General features: G+C 36.9%; 2 protein-coding genes and 1 long non-coding RNA gene across 3 annotated transcripts in view; 1 reads left to right on the forward strand and 2 right to left on the reverse strand.

Annotated features, from left to right (window-relative positions):
• Positions 1-198: 198 nt before the first annotated feature.
• LOC134677612 (uncharacterized membrane protein-like) lies at positions 199-1973 on the forward strand. Its single transcript, XM_063536078.1, has 2 exons — positions 199-281; positions 836-1973. Exons 1-2 carry the CDS (start codon positions 236-238, stop codon positions 1930-1932), a joined length of 1143 nt encoding a protein of 380 aa, XP_063392148.1. The 5' UTR covers positions 199-235; the 3' UTR covers positions 1933-1973.
• A 353-nt stretch (positions 1974-2326) lies between these two features.
• On the reverse strand, positions 2327-4695 carry LOC134677622 (uncharacterized). The gene is made up of 2 exons (XR_010100063.1): positions 4597-4695; positions 2327-2527 (listed from the first exon to the last, which is right to left on the reverse strand). It is a non-coding gene; the product is annotated as an uncharacterized LOC134677622 (long non-coding RNA).
• Positions 4696-13246: 8551 nt separating this feature from the next.
• LOC134677466 (oxysterol-binding protein-related protein 8) overlaps positions 13247-19715 on the reverse strand; it is a 117520-nt gene continuing 111051 nt past the window's right edge. Inside the window, exon 21 of the mRNA XM_063535947.1 lies at positions 13247-18603. Coding sequence (XP_063392017.1) covers positions 18542-18603 — 62 coding nt within the window. The 3' untranslated portion in view covers positions 13247-18541. The remainder of the gene's footprint in view (positions 18604-19715) is intronic.

Raw genomic sequence — 19715 nt, forward strand, 5'->3', positions numbered from 1 at the left:
AGGTACCTATTATATCTTCTAATATTTTAACAGACGGTTAATGATGTAAAAATGCTATTTCTAAGTGAGAAAAATCCAGAAACCCAACCCACAATATGTGATAATGTATATATACACTTACAAACATAGGTAATTCTCTCTTCGTATGATGATAATTGTTGGTCATGGCAATTTAAAAGCAATGAATTTGTGCAACCACCGTGACAGGTAAACATGGGTTATTTCTTTCACTACGATGCCAAGCTTAAAGACACATATCGTTTTGATATGTGTACTCGCTGGTGAGTGCCACTTAAGGGGAAAGGGGGCGAACGCTTCTCCATACAAACGTAGTGCCCATTTTCCTCTATGGATATTGTCATTATGTAAAATATTTTTACATTATTTGATGTATATTAACTTTAGCTATATCCCTTTGTTTCACTTGTTTCGATAATTTGATTATTATAAGAATTAGGAGCGAAATACATATTATATACCTACAAATGTTTAAATGCTCCTAACTTTGATAATAACAAAATTCGAAAAATATCAAATGAATGGTCATAGTTGTTGTAGATATGCAATCAAATTGTGTCAAAATATTAACAATAATGTTAATATTTATCCACTTTCGTCAGGGGCTTTTTTGATTACTTAATGCGAAAATATATATGGTGATTTTCTTACCCAAAATCCCCATAGGAAATACCTGTTTTTGAAATATCCAAAAATCATATGCATTGATAATTTTGCACAGATTATCCTGACTTAAGGATTTTTGGCGTTAAAAAAATTAAAAGTTATAAATTAGTAGGTATACCTGTCTGACCGCCTGTTGTATTTTATTTTGCAGGTTATTTTATAACAGTTGAATGCCGGAATTACCTAAAAGATTCGTATAAAAACAGTCCAGATATTAATCTTAAAAAAACACTAAACTCGCACTCGGCTATTACCAATTGGTTGAATAATCTTCTGACAAAAGGAAAACTGAAAAACATAGGAAAATCAAATGCAATAAAGGCACTAATAGCAAAACTAAATAAAAACGAAAAGGGCAATAAAAAACGATGGTCTAAACGCAACTTGCGCAATGGCATAGAAGTTCAAGAGTTTCTACATAAGTTAAACAACTTTATTAACCAAAATACGCACAATGCGTACTACGAGATACGTAACGATTGTAATTTTGGTTTCGGTAAACCTTCAAAAGCATGCAAAAGACATAAGTCCAGACGGAATGCAGTAAAAAAATCTAAAAAATCTCGAAATAATAAAGAAAAAGATTATAATAACTATACGCAACACTTGGTTGTAGAAAGATCGAGATATAGATCTTCATCAAGTTCAAGTGAAAACGAGACGCCTGTTGAAAGACAAAAGTCACGATTTAAGATCGTTCATAATGATAAACGTAAAAAAGTAAGTAGTAAAAGTTCAGAATCCGAAGACCAATCGAGGGAATCATATTCAGATGAATCTGATGATATTAATAAATTAAATGAATCTGATGAAAAACCAAATGAATCTTATGAAAAACCAAATGAATCTTATGAAAAACCAAATGAATCTTATGAAAAACACTATGAATCTAATGATAAACCAAATTCATTTCAGGATTCAAATTCCGATGCAGATACAGACGCTACCGTTGAAAATAATCAACATACGGCAAACTCTGATGAAAGCGCAAATGAAAATACAGAACGAGAATCATCTGTAAAACATCCAGATACTGAATATATGTATTTACAAGGTACTAGATTACAAAAACCTGATTTCAGAGCAGGCCGAGGATTTAAACGTGCTAGGAGACATGATAGACTGCCATACTTTTTACCAAAGCGATTCAAGTGGGATGATGACATGATACACCATTTAGACACATACTGGAGAGTTGGGATTGGGGCGTATGACTCAAGCAAGAAGTATCGTACTAATTGGCATTAAGTGATAAACGAAATAAATACCTTTGTTTTATTATTTATTAATTAGCAAAAAACTGAAGACGAAAGGGACGAAGTCACGTTATCGCCTCTGCGTTCAAATGTAGTCCCAATTTTCCTCTCTCGATATATATAACAATATAAAAGATATTTTCGTAATATGATGTACAATACATATTAGGTACCTATATTAACCGCAACTATGCCCCTTCGTTTGATTTTCTAATTATTTAAAAGGAAACTTTTAAAATGTGTACGGATGAACGTCTTTTTCGCTCCTAATTCTTATAATTAAATTAGGTACAATAAGAATTAAGAGCGAAAAACACGTCCATGCTGTGGTAGGTACATTTTGGTTTGTCTTTTAAAATTAAAGGATTAAAATAAAAACAAGCAACTAAAAAACAAATAGTATTCCAATCGTTACATTAAAACATTATATTAAATCACACGTGCGCCATCTTGTTTTGAAGACAAAATGGCCGCTCAGCAGCCGTCACCGACGCACTGGCATTTGTTGTTGACACATGTCATGGAGCGACGCGAAGAGAAGACCTGCGCTGCCGAGAATGTAGCGGACAGGGCAAGTATGACCACAACTGTAAGTATATATTGCTTATTGCATTGACATAATTATTATGATCTAGTGATCCAAAAGACTCTTTTTTTAGGGCTCGCCTCATCTCTTGACGCCTAAAAGGCTAAAAGCCTATTTCTATTTAATAAGGTTGGCCGGTGGAAGTTTTTAGCAGATGGCGCCATCATAGCTTGCTCTGTCAATCTCTAGAATTGTGTCAATTTTTTGTTTTTTTTTGTGATACCCTGGATGCCAGCCCTTTAAGCCAAATCTCATAGAAAAAGGGGCAAGCTATGATGGCGCCATCTATGCAAACGTTTGACAGTTGCCAACCCCTATTAGTAAAATAGGCTTTTAGCCTTATAGGCGTCAAGAGATGAGGCGAGCCCTAAAAAAAGATCTGGAGTCTTTTGGATCACTAAATATATCTAAGGACTGGCCTTACGGGCACTAAAAATGGTACTAGTTCAGCGGTGTCACTCACGAATTCAAGCCAATCGTGCAGTCTAACGCAACTAGTTGCGACCAATAGCGCGCGTGCTGTGAACTCATCAACCAATCGCGTTGTAGCGGTGTCACACCACTGTACTGGCCCCATTCATGCCCCAATTTTTATTTACAAAGGGTTTAGTTGGGAGTTTCTGACATCCATAGGCTATGGTGATTGCTTACCAGGTTACCACTAGGCGGGAAAAAAGTAAGTAACAACAACCGATCTCATCGCTAAAAAGCGATCTCTTTCAGGCAACATTACATAACCACACAAACAAAAAGTATAAAAAAAGTTTTAACTTTTAATTACGGTTTTTTTTTCGTAATTATTCAACGTCTTTTAAAGGCGGTTATATATACATGTAGGTAGCTGAAGTCAGCCATCATAAAACATAGCCTAGGAATCCTCTCTTAGACCGAGTTTAGAGCAATTATTTCAGGCAACCGATGATGCCAAAAATGCGAGGGTGCGCGGGACGAGGTGAGCGAAGTCCCGTGCCCGTGCCGTGATTGGTCCGTTCAAAGACACGGACGTCACACAAAGACACTTTCGACTCGAACATGGAGTAAAGTTACCGTATGCGTGGCAAGGGGGTAACGCGACTATGCTCAGTCTGGAGGGTGCTTTGTCTGTGTTATACCATTAAAATTATTCTATAGACTTATATCGACCGTGATTAACGTCGGTGAAGGAAAACATCGCGAGGAAACTGGACTAATCCCAAAAGACCTAGTTTCCCCTCTGGGTTGGAAGGTCAGATGGCAGTCGCTTGCGTAAAAAATAGTACCTACGTTCTTGGGTTTAGTTGTCAAGTGGACCCCAGGCTCCCATGAGCCGTGGCGGCATCGGGATAACGCGAGAACGAAGACTTAACACATTCACTGCCCCCAACGCACATGTGCGTTCACCGTCATACAAGTTTGTTCCTAGGCCACGCCCCCTGGCAGTGAATGCGTTAAGGTACGGCTATAAGGATCCGATGGAATGTGGAAATATTCACTATCAACGGGTAAGTCTTGTAACTAAGTTGATAGAGCGGATCGATTGATTAATCCCTGAGTCGCGAGTTCTAGTCTCGCCTGTAGCATACAGTGAATTTATCCATTTTTCCTTTATTTCAAAAACATTGTAGAATATTAGTAGGTCTCTGCTTAATACAAAATTAATTCCTGACATAGATTAAAACTGCCCCAACACACTCAAAATACCCTTCATTCGGCATAAAAATAAAAATAGTTATCATCTTCCGCGCGTTGTCCCGGCATTTTGCCACGGCTCATATATGGCAGCCTGCGGTCCGCTTGGGAACTAATCCCAAGAATTGGCGCAGCACTAGTTTTTACGAAAGCGACTGCCATCTGACTCTCCAACCCAGAGGGTAAACTAGGCCTTATTGGGATTAGTCTGGTTTCCTCTAGATATTTTCTTTCACCGAAAAGCGTCTGATAAATATCAAATAATATTACGTACATAAGTTCCGAAAAACTCATTGGTATGAACCGGGGTTCGAACCCGCAACATCCAGATTGAAAATCGCACGCTCTTCCCGCTAGACCAGCGCTCTTAAAAATAAAATAAAATTAAATTAAAATACTCACGAATCACAGCTCGTACTTTCATTTCGCAGGAGTTTTATTTATTACTAACATTTAATACCGTGTCGCGCTTTATAAACCTTGTTAGAAGATAAACAATTACACATGTTACAGCGCGCGGCTTCGGTTGTAGGTACTTTTTTTTTAATAAATAGTAAATATTATAGGACATTTTTACACAAATTGACTAAGCCCCACGGTAAGCTCAAGAAGGCTTGTGTTGTGGGTACTCAAACAACGATATATATTATATATAAATACTTAAATACATATAAAACAACCATGACTCAGGAACAAATATGTGCATCATAATACAAATAAATGCCCTTACTAGGATTCGAACCCGGGACCATCGGCTTCATAGGCAGGGTCACTACACACTAGGCCAGACCGGTCGGCAATAACTTACCTACTTTTATTGACGCATAAGTACTTGAACTTAAAAAAATTAATTTAATTTAAAACACCTGTCAAAATTAAATAATAAAAGTTATTTACCTGCTTCTGCGATTGTATATAGTTAATTTATATAAACAGATTTAAAAAAAACTGTAGATCTAAAAAGCTAAACTAATTACTATAATGAAAATAATAAAAAAAAGAAAATATACCAACATAGAACATAATATAAAATTAATACATATATGGATAAAAACAGGCTTAAAACTCCTATTTTCATCTCAATTAAAATATATTTACATATACACTGGTTTTATTAAAAAAGCGTAAAATAAACAAACGTTATTTAAATAATAATAAAAAAAATTGAAAAGATAAAAAAATATATAGGATAAAATTACTTTATTAACTTACATACAAACATATATTTAAAATATAAATACCAATTAATTTATTAAAATAATGTCATTACGACAACCGATAATTAACTAGGTACTGCTTAAAGGTCGGGTTTAACTGGCCCCGTAAACAAGGCTGGCAGCCATGAGTCGAACAAAAAAGATACCCTCCTCGCATGTACCTATTACTAACCAATTAAATCTAAACCTTATGTTAAGACCATTTAATACAGTAAAATTATACATTTTGCGTTTGCGTCAAATCCGGTAGTTCTGATTTTTTGCAGGCTTGTTTATGATGTTGGCCCAATGAATAATCCAAGTTTGTGACCTCGAGCGCTACTGATGTAAAATTATAAAATTTTGAAAGGCTTTATCTCGGAAAATATTAGATGTACAGAGACAATTCCAGTGTCTTGTTGTAGCAAATTTAGTCTACTTTAAAAGCGCCCTAGGAAGTTACTATCAAAAACTAGTACTTTAGGGTTATAATCGCCCAAATCTAAAAAAAATTGCGGTTTATTCGATTTTTGACAAAGTTGCGTTCGGCGCTCGAAGTCACAAACTTGGATTATTCATTGGGCCAACATCATAAACAAGTCTGCAAAAAATCAGAACTACCGGATTTGACGCAAAAGAGCCAGCCGGCCTAGCCAAGGTTACAATCGCTATCGCTTCGACAGCGAAAAGCATTATGTCTCTCTATCACTCTTCCGTATTAGTGTGATAGTGACAGTTGCGTTTCGATCGCTACGGAGCGTAAGCGATTGGCATCTTGGCTACGCGGCCAGGTTACAAAATTCGACAAATTTACTGGATTAATTAGGGTCCAATCTTTATTTTATTCTGTGTGTTTGAATCATTAGTTTAAATCCAAATGCAACTGTGTATTATTGAACATTGTCATAAGTGCTTGCTTATTGCGTAACTTATAATTTTTAAGTTAACTATTTATAAGTAGTCTTATAAGTGAAATTCCTGTAATTTCTTAGACAAATAAAGTTTCTATAAACCGAATGTTGAATGTAAGTCGTATGTGCGGTTTAAGTAAACGATTCGAAGGAAACAATGAGAGACCCTTCAGAGACCCCACACAGTGTCTCCCGGGCGTAGACGCAACGTTGGCGCACTGCGCAGCGACGCCATTTTTTTCAATTTTGTAAAGCCCCCTCCAGATTATGCGCGTGAATCGCGGGCGAAGCCGCGAACGCGAGTGTGGAGTCCTGGCCGCGTAGCCAAGATGACGATCGCTTACGCTCCGTAGCGATCGAAACGCAAGTGTCACTGTCGCACTAATATGGAAGAGTGATAGAGAGACATAATGCTTTTCGTTGTCGAAGCGATAGCGATTGTAACCTTGGCTAGGCCGGCTGAACGCAGACCTAGCTGCGAAATCGACTCCACACTCGCGTTCGCGGCTTCGCCCGCGATTCACGCGCATAGTCTGGAGGGGGCTTATGATTACTAAAACTAAATCTGTGAGTGTTACGATGATTTCAAGACGCGTGAGGTGGCCAAAAATCGCTTCCGAGTGAAGGTACTAGACTAGAGTAAGACCAAGATTAATCTGCAACATGATGTCGAAACCAAAACCGAAACGTCTGTCCGACACTATACCGAAAATAGCAGCTTTTTGGCCAAAATCGGGCGGAATATAATTTTTATGCCCTAACCTAAACTTCGGTCTGACACAAACTATTATCAGGCGTGGCTCACTCCGCAATTTCGTCGCTTTGCAACAGGTAGCTACAAGTACATCCGTTTCACACCAATTTTGGTAGCTAGCCATAAGCCGCGCGTGGCGCTGTCGCCACCTAGCGGCCATAACATGATCGTAACAGACGCGTTTTGTTAGAGAGTGAGTCTTCTGTACCTAGTACTATTATTTATTCTGTGCTATTATTTATGCTATGTATTTTTACAGACAGACGGACAAACTCTGGGGTATTTTATGTTATAACATAAAATACCTACTTAGTCATATTTAATCAACCTTTTATGTGTCTGTAACGCGGCGGAACAATCAACATATATTTATGTGGTCAGTAAATAACTGCTGATATGTTGGTATGCGAAACGAAATGCGTTAATTAAAATAACAATGGCAAGCGAAAATCAGATTATACTAAAGTTAACGCATATCATATTTTAAAAGTTGAATGTTGGGGGGTATAGTATCCCACCAATATCTTTGCAATCAGAGGGACGACACTCCTGACTTCGGTCGAACTCGGCTCCGCTCGGCTCAGCATTGCTCCGAGCAATTATTAGGGTTGGCACCACTTGACTTCCATTTGCGTGCACGACCTCAGATAAGATACTTCATCGTTTGAATTTTGACAACCCTAAATAGCCGATAGTGCCATATATTAGGAAGGGATAGCATGATTCGACCCAGGCCGCGTAGCCAAGATGCCGATCGCTTACGCTCCGTAGCGATCGAAACGCAACTGTCACTGTCGCACTAATATGGAAGAGTGATAGAGAGACATATTGCTTTTCGTTGTGGAAGCGATAGCGATTGTAACCTTGGCTAGGCCGGCTGGGCTATAACCGCGAAAATCGAAGTTCGCAAATTGCGGGCATTTTTCTCTGTCAGTCTAATTACGCCTTCATTGGAGTATAACGGAAAGATCCCCGCAATTTGCGAAATTCTGTTTTCGCGGTAGCCACTCATTCGTCAATCTGATTAATTGTCCGATCAATCAGGTGGTGCGGACGTAAAAGTCAATTTGGCTACTTTCACCAACTTTAAAAATATGGTGATATTTGAGCGCTCGTAAGTAGGAAATATCTTTTCGCACGTGTATTGTACAACGTTTTACCAGTACCTATGGCCCTTTAAATTGTCGACATACGTAAGTATAGTGCTAGTTACCGCACTAGGGCAATAAATTAGCACCATACGAGCCCCGATGCAAAATTATTTCGTCTAGTTCCACGCAACTTTGTTTATTTTAATAAATTTTACACATGAACATAAAATGACCAAGTAATGGGAACCATAATAGTAATGTTTAATGTAGTTTATTTTGATCGTATAATAATATTGCATGAGGATTTTATTGCTGAAAAAACGTACTTTTCAAAAACGTTGTCCAAATCATATTGTCCTCTCCTACAGCACTGCTGCATGCATGGGCTCGAAACAAAATTGTCAGTACATTGGCAGAGCCCTGTTGCTTTCCCTAGTAATAGCCCTTTTCACATATGTTGTAATCCTACCCGTAAATAAAAAAATAAAAATCCGTATTTTTTTTCTTTCAGTACAAACGGTATTCTTGTATTCGGATTTAGTCATTGTAGAGTATTACCATATAATATTAAATTACATTAGTATAAGCATTAAATATTAGTAATTTTTAAACTAAAACATTATTTTTGAACACTCTACGCGAGAACCTCAAAAAATGGTCTCACTAGACGAAAACATGTGCACCGGGGCTCGTATATGTAACGTACTGTAAACAAATTGTATCGCCAATCGTTGCGAATTTCCTACTTTTCGCACTCGTATCGTAATGCGCGTTGAAGCTACATTTATGAATGTGTATTAAAAACAACTTACTTCGATAAAATTTTATTTATTCATTTACAAACTTCACTCTAGCAACATTTACGATAACAAACCTTATTCAAAAATATCTACACTAGAAAGGAATGGATACACATCAATTACGTTCGTACTCTCCTGTGGACATACCCATAGACCTTTTGACCGTCAACGACGTCAATGGGCGTTTTCAGAAATAAATATTGAAAACCTGATTCTTTCACATCTGGACGTTCTTGGGCTCATTCTACTAAGAATCGACAGCATTCTCCATCCCACCATTAAAGAAAGATGTCCCAAAATGTCCATTCCATTACGTCACGTTTCAGTATGAAAAAAATTTTCACTTGTGGAATGTACAATTTTCATACAAATTTTTGGACATAATATTTTATCATCAGAATTGAATATGCTAGTGATTCTGAGTTGAAAGAACCCAAAAACACCGGGGATCTGTGAGAATCGGGTTTTCGATATTTATTTCTGAAAACGCCCCAATTGAGGCGCGCGGCTACAGTCTAATCAACCTTCGTGCGTTGCGACTAGGTTCATGATGGCGCGTCGCACACGATCGAAGGAGCGTTCAAAGTGTTGGCTATATATAAAGCCTAATTTTTTGATCTAACCCTTTTCGGTACATTTCTATTAACACTTTTATAGTCCGTTTTTTTTAGCATTAGAAAGAACTTCGCAGAAGTAAACTTGTGGTTCCAAATCCGGCACTTTTAGCGGTAATAATTTGAAGTAAATTATATGTATTGACCATGCTACATTAGAAAATTCAATAATTATTAACAATTAAAAAGCCTGATAAAAACTGCACGCTTGCTTCTGTGGAGTTCATTCTAATGCTAAAAAAAACGAACTATAGTGTCAAGCGCTTTCAATACAAAATTAACCCACCTAGCGGGTTCTTGGCAGCGAATGAGTTAACCTGTGTGATAATATCATAACTTATTTTTATAAACAACCTGTATTGTATTTTTAACCAATAAAAAACACTTGATAAAAAAAACAAGCTGTTAAATGTCCACAGGAGAGACGATTGTTTTAAAATGTGTTTATGACCCAATAATACTCGTAAAATGGCGACAAAAATACTCCAAGGATTCATTAATGGGAGAATTTGGCTTGGGCAACCGTTTGAACGCCAAAGACGTCATATCACGTCGACAGAATGGGCCCAGATGCCACGTCTTTTAACGTTTCGTACGTGTGGATTACTTAAATCATAGCTTTAAACCTCGGTGCTGTTCAGAGCAAATATATTAGTCTTAAACCCTTTGTAAGGCAGAGGAAAGATATTTCCCACCTGATTTTGAACTTTATTTTAAAGTGATAGGGTTCAATTTTGCCTTATGTCTCAACTTTTACTATAGTCGTCCTTAATCGTTAACTACACTCAAGATTCCTAAGAGCAATAAAAATGGTTCACTTTGTATTGAAATTCACTTCAAATAGAAACCTTACATTACTCTTTGATACACTTATTAGCGGCACTTGCACGATCCCACTGACCCGGGGTTGACTGGTTATACCTGGAGTTACCATGGTTACCAGTATAATTTAACACGGGGTTAGGGCATTTCCATTTAATTTGTACAAGTTAAGCGCGACTTAAGTCATGTTTCAGTAACGTCTAACCGTTACATTCCTGACAAAATGTATGGGTTTTGACATTGACCGTCAGTTTTGTAACGATTGTTAACCGGTAGTTAAAGGTGTTCAATTAACTGAAAATGCCCGTTAACGGTTTAAACCGGTTAATCCCGGGTTAGTGGGATGGTGCAAGTCACGCTAAGAAAGTTTAAGTGGCCTTTGGCGCTCAAAAAGATGGTCAAAGGCAAAAACCTGGCCAATCATTTCTGTATGAAAGATTTTTATTTCTCATTTAGAAAATCTGGGCCGGACTGCGTAATTAAGTACAAACTAATTAGAGTCGGACCAAGAAAAGTCTGCAGCGGATTTGATAGCCCACGCAGTGTCAGTGTTATTTATACGTCATGCTTTCATAGAAGTTTGACGTTTAAAATAACACGTGCCGCTGCAGATTTTTCTTGGTCTGACTTAAGTGATTTTGTATGTAAAATCACTAATAGTATTTTGCTTGTAATTTATTATGCAAAATGTCCCAGTTAGTGTTTTAACTACACTCTAAAGATAATATGTGACATCCCACGTGTAAAGGTACCTTATGGTGGTTGGCGCTTACGCTATTAATAACGTCGCTCCAATACTAATGCGGTGCAATGCGACGTAAGCGCCAGCCGCCATAAGGTACCTTTTCCCGTGGAACGTCAGATATTTTTAGGAAGGTTAAAAAATAAAATAAATATCGTAATATGTGTATATTTAAAAAAACGATACAATAAAAACATTCAAAATATAATTTTCATCATCAGGGTACATATGGGCCAGATTTTTGCATTTCTTACATAATTTATATAATAGTTTATTGAGAGATTGCATATACATACGGGTGGCCGAGTGGTCTAGGTATGTGCAGTGAACGCAGGGGACGCTGGTTCGATTCTGGGTACTGGAGGCCTTTCATACATTGAGATATTTATTAATATAAGGGCTCATTTAAACGATGAGAGAACTCGCATGCGAGTTTCATTACATTTCTGGTTTTGATCGGTCGGTTGAATTGGACGTAACAGTCCGCAATGTAACTAAAATCGCATGCGAGTTCGCGCGCCGTCAATGGCCTGTGCACACCGGCTGCGTGTGCGTGACTTGCACGTGCACGTGAGGCGTTGCAGTATACAGATCCTTAATGGCACACCGCTTGCGTGACGTGTGCGTGTGCGACACCAACATTTTAGCGTACGCACACGCGCACGTTACGCACACGCAAGCCGGTGTAGCTCAATTTTAAATCAGCCCTAAGGAAGTCATACTAAACAATGAAATAGTCGCAACCGCATGTACCATGCGACCAAAACGTCGGAAGCGCCGTAAAATTCATGCCGCTTACGAGTTTAATTCGCGAGACTCACGCTCCGCTTCTATGGTTTGTTGTCAAAACAACAACAACTCATGGCGCAATATACTAAACTGAAAAACGTAATTCAAGACCAAAAAAAGTAAGAAATGTTACCACTACTAGCGCGTCTTGTATTTATGTACAAATAAGTAAATAAAAGTACTTTTTTAAATCGTAGGAGTAAAATTACTAAGGAATAAATTATCTTAGCGTGATTATTTATCAAAAGGAATTTACTATTTTACAAACAAATTATTGCAGTGGCAACATTGTATTACTTTTTTTGATCTTGAATTACGTTTTAGGGTCTCCCCTGATATATCGACGCGCATTCGGCAAAAGCCGATAGGAAAAAGCTTTATGTCCACGCAATAAGAGCGAAAAAGCCGTCGACGCGTCGGCAGGCGCCGGCCGATGCGAGCCGACCCGAACGACGACTTTTTCGCTCTTATTGCGTGGACATAAAGCTTTTTCATATCGGCTTTTGCCGAATGCGCGTCGGTATATCAGGGGAGACCCTTACAGTATAGTTCTGTGTCGGTTCTACACGTTAGTAATAATAGTTCAATGCTTTCATATACATAATTAAAAGATTATTGACGATGACGAATATACACGTCATGGCGCTGAAGACACTGTCTTCGTGTATGATTGTCCTTGGCGGTCGTAGGGTTAATTTTAACCTGAATTCTATATATTGTAACCTCAACGGTATCACATGCGCGTTGCCAGCCCCTTAAAACAGTTACGTAGTCAAGTTTTACTGTATGAAAGTGTATTACAATCCGATCCCGTATTGAGAGGTCCCGCAGGTTCAATCGTCCCCAGTGGCAGAAATTTGACCCACTATCACGTAAAGTACGGACGCTGATCACGTGCAATATCGTACATTGACCTACCTGTTCCTATCTCGGTCGCACGTGTATAATTATGTTGCTGTCACGCTTGCACAGTGATGAACAACCGCCACCATGCGACTTTCAGTCCGGAGGTCGCGGGTTCAAACCTCGGCTTGTACCAATAAGTTTTTCGGAACATATGTACGAAATATCATTTGATTTTTACCAGTGGCTTTTCGGTGAAGGAAAACATCGTGAGGGAACCGGACTAATCCCAGCAAGGCCTAGTTTTCCCTCTGCTTTCGTTCCTCGGCAATCGTTTTCATAAAAACTAGTGCCTACACCGATTCTTGAGATTAGTTGTCAAGCGGACCTCAGGCTTCCATGAGCTGTGGCAAAATGCCGGGATAACGCGGGGAAAAAGAAAAAGAAAAGATAGGAGACAGGAACATTAAATGTTCGAAATTCTCCGTGATTAGCGTCCTTACTAAGTGGTATTTATTGATACAAGAACCTTGAACATTAAAATTGTAGTGTGATGCTGATGTGTAAATTAATATATTCCTTTGAAAAAAAAAACATAGTTACAAGACTTTGACCAGGATATTAACTATTTGTGGTTTCTTCAGAAAAGAGGGTTATATTGCGTCCCTTTTTCCCGGGAAACCCACATTTCTACACTTAACAGTTCCACTGGCCGAGGCATAGAAATACATTATTATATACAATTCCTTATACAATTGTCTTTATACGCTTTAAATTTTAAACAATACCCCCCTATTCATAAACGTTTACTAAAGTTGACAAGCCGATAATAATCGTTTGTCCCTTTCCGACGTATTGGTATGATGGAAAGGGACAAATTATTATCGGCTTGTCAACTTTAGTAAACGTTTATGAATAAGGGGGTCAGCATTTACATTAAACATTAGCAAAATAACAAATGGCATGAAAAATCTACTCACAATCACAATGAAAGCTCAATTTTGGCTAATTCATAGAAAGTCTATAATACACGATTATTATTCTTACTTATCCCTTAACCCTTAACCATTTGACCGTCCCAGACGTCAATAGTCGCGCGGTTACAGCCCAATATAAATCTTCGTGCATTCCGACGGGCGGTACAGGAATTACGGACTCGTATTAATTAAGCCCTCGCTCGACTTCGGGCTTCAATTCACACTCGTTCTTAAATTCTTGTTTACCGTCCTTAATACATAATGTACTAAGTACTATCAAAAAATTAAAGTAACAATGCACTTTATTACACTTGTAACACGGTTTATTGTCCAATAATTTCAATGGCGTTAGTTAGTGACTTTTGCTTGTCACCCGACGATATAAAAAATTATGGAACGCATCACTTTAACAATCTAAAAGTCGTATATACTTTGTATTTGTCAATATTTCAACTCTATTGTCAAGGAAGTAAATGTTCAGATTTTTTTGAACACCTTGGCTGCTCCGATATAAAGGCAAGTATACTAACCAATAATAATCGTGCATCAAGCTCTTCGCAAATTTACAAGGAAATAATTCCAAAATAGCCTTAAAATTACTCAACTTACATTGACATTAGAAAACCGTGTCGTATAATTTTAAAACTTTGCCCTTTAATATAACTTTGCCAACCGCGTCACAGTGCGGTGGGCAAAGTTATGTTAAAGAGCAAAGTTTTATACCTTCACTGTATACATATTTTTGCTAAAGGGTCAATCAATTGGTTTTTCCTTGTTTTTACTGTCCTGTAAGTCAGTGTATAATAGATTTCTAGTGTCTCAGGAGACGTAACCATGACAACCGAAGTTGATTCACCCTACAGCAATCATAAATATGACAAAAACACATTTTTCTGACATCAATGAAACATACCTATTTATATGGAAAGCACTAGGGCAAGGAATTCGACTAAAACCACTATGACACTGTCAATTCTGACAATGTCAAGTGTCATGACACAATCTTAGAACACTAGTGGACACAGATCATTAGCAAATTTTTCATTCATGGAATGTCGTTATATTTCTTGTTATTATATGTTGTTATTTGTCGTTATAGTTATAGCATTTTTCTAACGTAATGGATACGGTGACAGGTGTGATCTCCATACAATGTAAAACCTTATAGTTCGTTTTTTTAGCATTAGAAATAAGGTAAACAATCTTGATGTGTCTTTTAATTGAAAAACACGTTTTAAAAATAAGTTTCGGCAAATATGTAACAATTATGAATCTAATACGATCAAATATATTCTTCTGCTTTCATAAGTAATAGTTTTTGATTTTTAAAAAGCGTTTTTCCATTAAAAGACATGTCAAGATCGCTTACCTTCTTTAAAGTTCTTTCTAATGCTAAAAAAACGAACTATAAGATGCGAAATCCAGCAAAATTGTATTAAGATGACATCTGTCAGCGTAGCCTTCCTGTTTGCAAAAATACTATATGAATAAAAAACATCTTATGTAAGTGATTACTTTTTATTATTCGAACCTTACTGTGTTTTATTTGTTAGGGTTCCTTAGCCAAAATGACAAAACCGAAAACTATAACCTCCTAAGACCCAGCCATACAAAAGAACAATCCAGAATTTGCCACTGAAATTTGAACCTTTAGTGCAGGGAATAGAGTTGATTTTGGTTTAGATTGAAAATTTTACGAAACAAAACAAATGCGACTCTGTTCCAATTGAATATGATTTAAATTTCATCGAACTGAATAAGTACTGTAGGGGGGACCCTGGGCCTTTATAGGAGGATAAGTATAGTTCCGTCATTATATTCAGTATACATTTCAAACGCCTCAAGGCCATAAAAATCAGACAAAAATACCAGAATGACAGGTGTCATATGCTGGCCCCTTCTGTAAAACTTTCGACCAGACAATATCACATTGCCTCCTACTTTTACATGGCCCTACAAAAAGTAACAAATAAAATTTTAAAAATTTAATTACCATTAGGGGTCATCCATTAATTACGTCACACCAATTTCTAGGTTTTTTGACCCCCCCCCCTTGTCACACTTGGTCATATTTGGCAAACCCCTCCCCCCCTAGTGTGACGTCACATTTTTTCTACGAAATCGCCAAATCGAATTAAGTAAGTACCTAAGTATTATTAATATTTTATCAAAATATTTTTGACGATATAAATATTAGTAATTTTATAACCCAAAACTGCTTAGGATAGAAAATTAAACGATTAAAAACTATTTTCGTTTTAAAAACTTGTTATTTAAATGTACAGCGAACTAAATAATTTAAATAAATTTTCGGTTACTGATGAAGTTAAAGTGACGTCACAAAGTTTGTGTCTCCCCCCTCCCCCATGTCACAATATGTCACATTTTCTCTAAACGTGTGACGTAATTAATGGATGACCCCTTAATAAAATGTATATTATGTATATACATTAAAATAAATAACAACCTTAACGAAAGGAAATACAAACAATAACATATGGGCACATTGAAATTGCATATGCCAATCTTCAATAAAAAAAACTTGCTACAATAAAGAATGATTAAATTAATCACAATAAATAAATAAAAAGCTTTATATAATCCATAAATAATAATAAGTTACAATTAAGACAATTAAAAAAATCGTTAACATAAGATAAATATTAGTACAGTCAGCAGCAGAAGTTGCTAAGCGGGCGAGGTGTTCACAATGATCTTGACGCGCCTTTATTGTTAAGAGAATAAGCGTGTCGAGGTAATTTTGAACACGTCGCCCGCTTAGCAACTTCTGCTGCTGACTGTACATTTGAATGTCGTGCAGATGTTGAATTTAAACAATAGATTTTCATGCAATAATTGTATTAGTTAACTAATATTATTTACAAAAATCAGCTAGGTAACTTGTGTCGCTTAACTTCAAACTCGGGTAAATCCATTGGACCCTCTCAGCAAAAATCTACCCTATTACGTTTTCTTAATACCAAAATCGCATAATCTGACAGATGGATTTACCCGAGTTTGAAGTTAAGCGACTCACTTATATCCCCTAGCCGCCCAGAGACCTATAAAAAGGTCTCCTTTTCCATTCTAATTTGAACTTTGTGTTGACAAAATAAAATTTCATTTTGCTTGGCAAGTTTTGACGTATGGGCGGCTAGAGGTTATTATATGGACCCCCTTCGGATAAAAGCCTCCTCCAAAGTATTCCATTTGTCTTTATATTTTGCCGCATTTTTCTAATTTTGGCCCGCAATTGAGACTATTTCATCCTGAATTAATCACAATAGCATAATATAAATCATTCCGTAATTCTTTATCATAAATTACTTCAATTTTTTATTTCACTTTCTGTTATGGGGCCTTTCAAGTATTACGTAAGCACTGTGGGGGGCCGGGGGGTCTTTGTTTTGCTTATTTTGGATGACATGGGGGGTAGGGGAGTCTAGATGATGATTACGTCATCGGTAGTTATTTACTTTTTTACACGAATGGCAACCCTCACATTGTCTATGCTTGAAAACGAAACGCTTTTTCGGGGATTCCCGCAAATAATGCATACGTTCAGGCACTCGCTTTAGAACCGAATTGCTTTAGAAAGGAATTACCGCGCGCTATTCACTTGTCTAAATTTCCTCTGTCAGTGTATTGTTTCGTTTGGATACTATAGCGAGTAGACGTATTGTAAGCATAGCAAAGCAAGTTAACATTTGTGTTACCGTTAATTCCATTAGCCAAAGTTCAATGTTTATATAAGATGTCGTTTCAAATAGACAAATCCAAGTTATACCTACCAAAAATTGTTTGAAAGTTTAAAAAAAATTCATACAAGTACGAAAGTATGAAATGTACAAAAGTTAGTTAACGAAGTGTGGCGAAATTATAAATTACAAGCAAAGTCCGACAAGGAACTAGATATGTATTATTGTATCTAAGAGAAAAATTATACAAAATATAGAAAAAATAATGAATGAAAAATATATAACATAGAAAAATTATAATTATAACATTATATTTATAATATAAAAAAAATACAATTATAATTGAAAAACGTTTACGTAAGCATGGGGGGAGGGGGTAAGAGCTTTGCTTACTTTTGCTGACTAGGGGGATGGGGGGGGTTAAATAATTGTAATAAATCTGCTTACGTAATATTTGAATGGCCCCTATTATATTTTCAAATTGATGACATATTTTATGGAAATGCTCTGAAGCCCGAACAAATTACTCCAAAAGCTTCATCTAATTAATTCATCGAATTCTCAAAGTTCTTTTATATACAAGTTTCACGAAGCTGTTCAAAAACAGATTTACCTTTCAGTGGTCAAATATACACAAAAATCACTATAGTTCGTTTTTGTAGCATTAGAAAAAAGGTGAACAATCTAGACGTGACTTTTTATTGAAAAACACTTTTGAAAAATAAGTCACGGCAAATATGTAACAATTTTGAATTCAAACCGTCAAACCGATATAAGCCTGCATCGATTTTGATAGCTCACGCAGCAGTGGCAGCGCGTCCATAAAATCCGATTCCCACCGTCTTGCCTGTTTTTGGACGTTTGAGCAGAGTAGTAAAGGAAATATGTAAGCCAAATTAGCCCCGGCTTGCCTATCGATATGTTTGACGCGCCGCCACTGGCACGCAGTGCAAGTGTCATTTTAAGCGTCAAACTTCTATGAAATAATGACGTATATAACACTTGCACTGCGTGTCAAAATCGTTGCAAACACCTTGGTGTACCTACCTAAAAAGGAATCAACACCAAATATTGTTACCATCTGTGTCCACAGAAAACTCAAAGCAGTAATCAGTCTTTGTTGTAAAACATCCAGTTAAGTACCGCCTGCAGTACCATGGCTATCACGAACCCTGAAATAGAAATAAATAAATAAGTTTTTTGGCAAATATTTCATTTTTGGTACAAGCTTTTATCGCTGACTGTACTTTTCTTTCCACAGGCAACTAATGCTCATCGAGACAATTCTAAAAAACCCAAACACAATAAAGTTTCGTTGTTTTATCACATAGTTCCTATGGCCACCTCCGGTCTCCATCATCAGATCAGCTCGGATGACACCATAATATTGCATTGTCACCCGACTTAAGTATGTATGCAAAATTTCAGCTCAATCGGAAACCGGGAAGTGGATCAAATTTAATTTGCAAGATTTGATTACAGACAGACAACGGTCAGGTGAAACTAAATAAAAGCTTGTAAAATAGAAATATTTATTAGCTTAAACATGGTAAATGCGTACAGATGTCAAAAGTAAATTAATTTAGTATCACATGTTTAGCCAAATATGGCATGCAAACGTAAAACTAAAAAAACCCTTTATTACAATGTCAAAACTAGGTAAACAATACTACAATCGTTAATATAATAACAAGCAGTCAAGCAGAGTTTAACCTCGTGCCGCCCACCATACAAAATTATAGCCAAGGAAATTAGAATCTTGTTGTATTTTCAATTGGGTTCATTTTCATTTGTTCGAATTTTTTACGAGACAAATGAAATGCTACCTACTTTCTTTTTAATTAAGGTTGACATTCCATCGAAACTGAGTGTACATCCTAATGTACATTGGGCGGCACGAGGTTAAGGTATCGTCTTGGGTCGTCCCATTCGTTTTTCGTCAAGTCCTTAAATTAGTCATATTCTGCTTTCGTCACGCTTTCTACATTGAAAGCCACCGACGATTGTGACGAATGTAGAATGAGTGACGAAAGCAGAATCGGACTAATTTAAGAACTTGACGAAAAACGAATGGGACGACCCAAGACGATACCGAGTTTATTAATTACATATATTATCCACTCACATGATTGATATTTTTCAGTGGCCTCTATTATTATGTGAAAATAAGGGTGACAGCTTGCAACTACAGTTGCATAAAGCATGTGTGAGTGGCTATAAGTTTTTTTAACAATGAATGTAAAGTGACTAGAACTGACCTGAGAAGAGGTCCCAGCTGTGCCCG

This window comes from Cydia fagiglandana, chromosome 26 (genome assembly GCF_963556715.1).
Source record: "Cydia fagiglandana chromosome 26, ilCydFagi1.1, whole genome shotgun sequence".
Classification (NCBI taxonomy): Eukaryota; Metazoa; Arthropoda; class Insecta; order Lepidoptera; family Tortricidae; genus Cydia; species Cydia fagiglandana.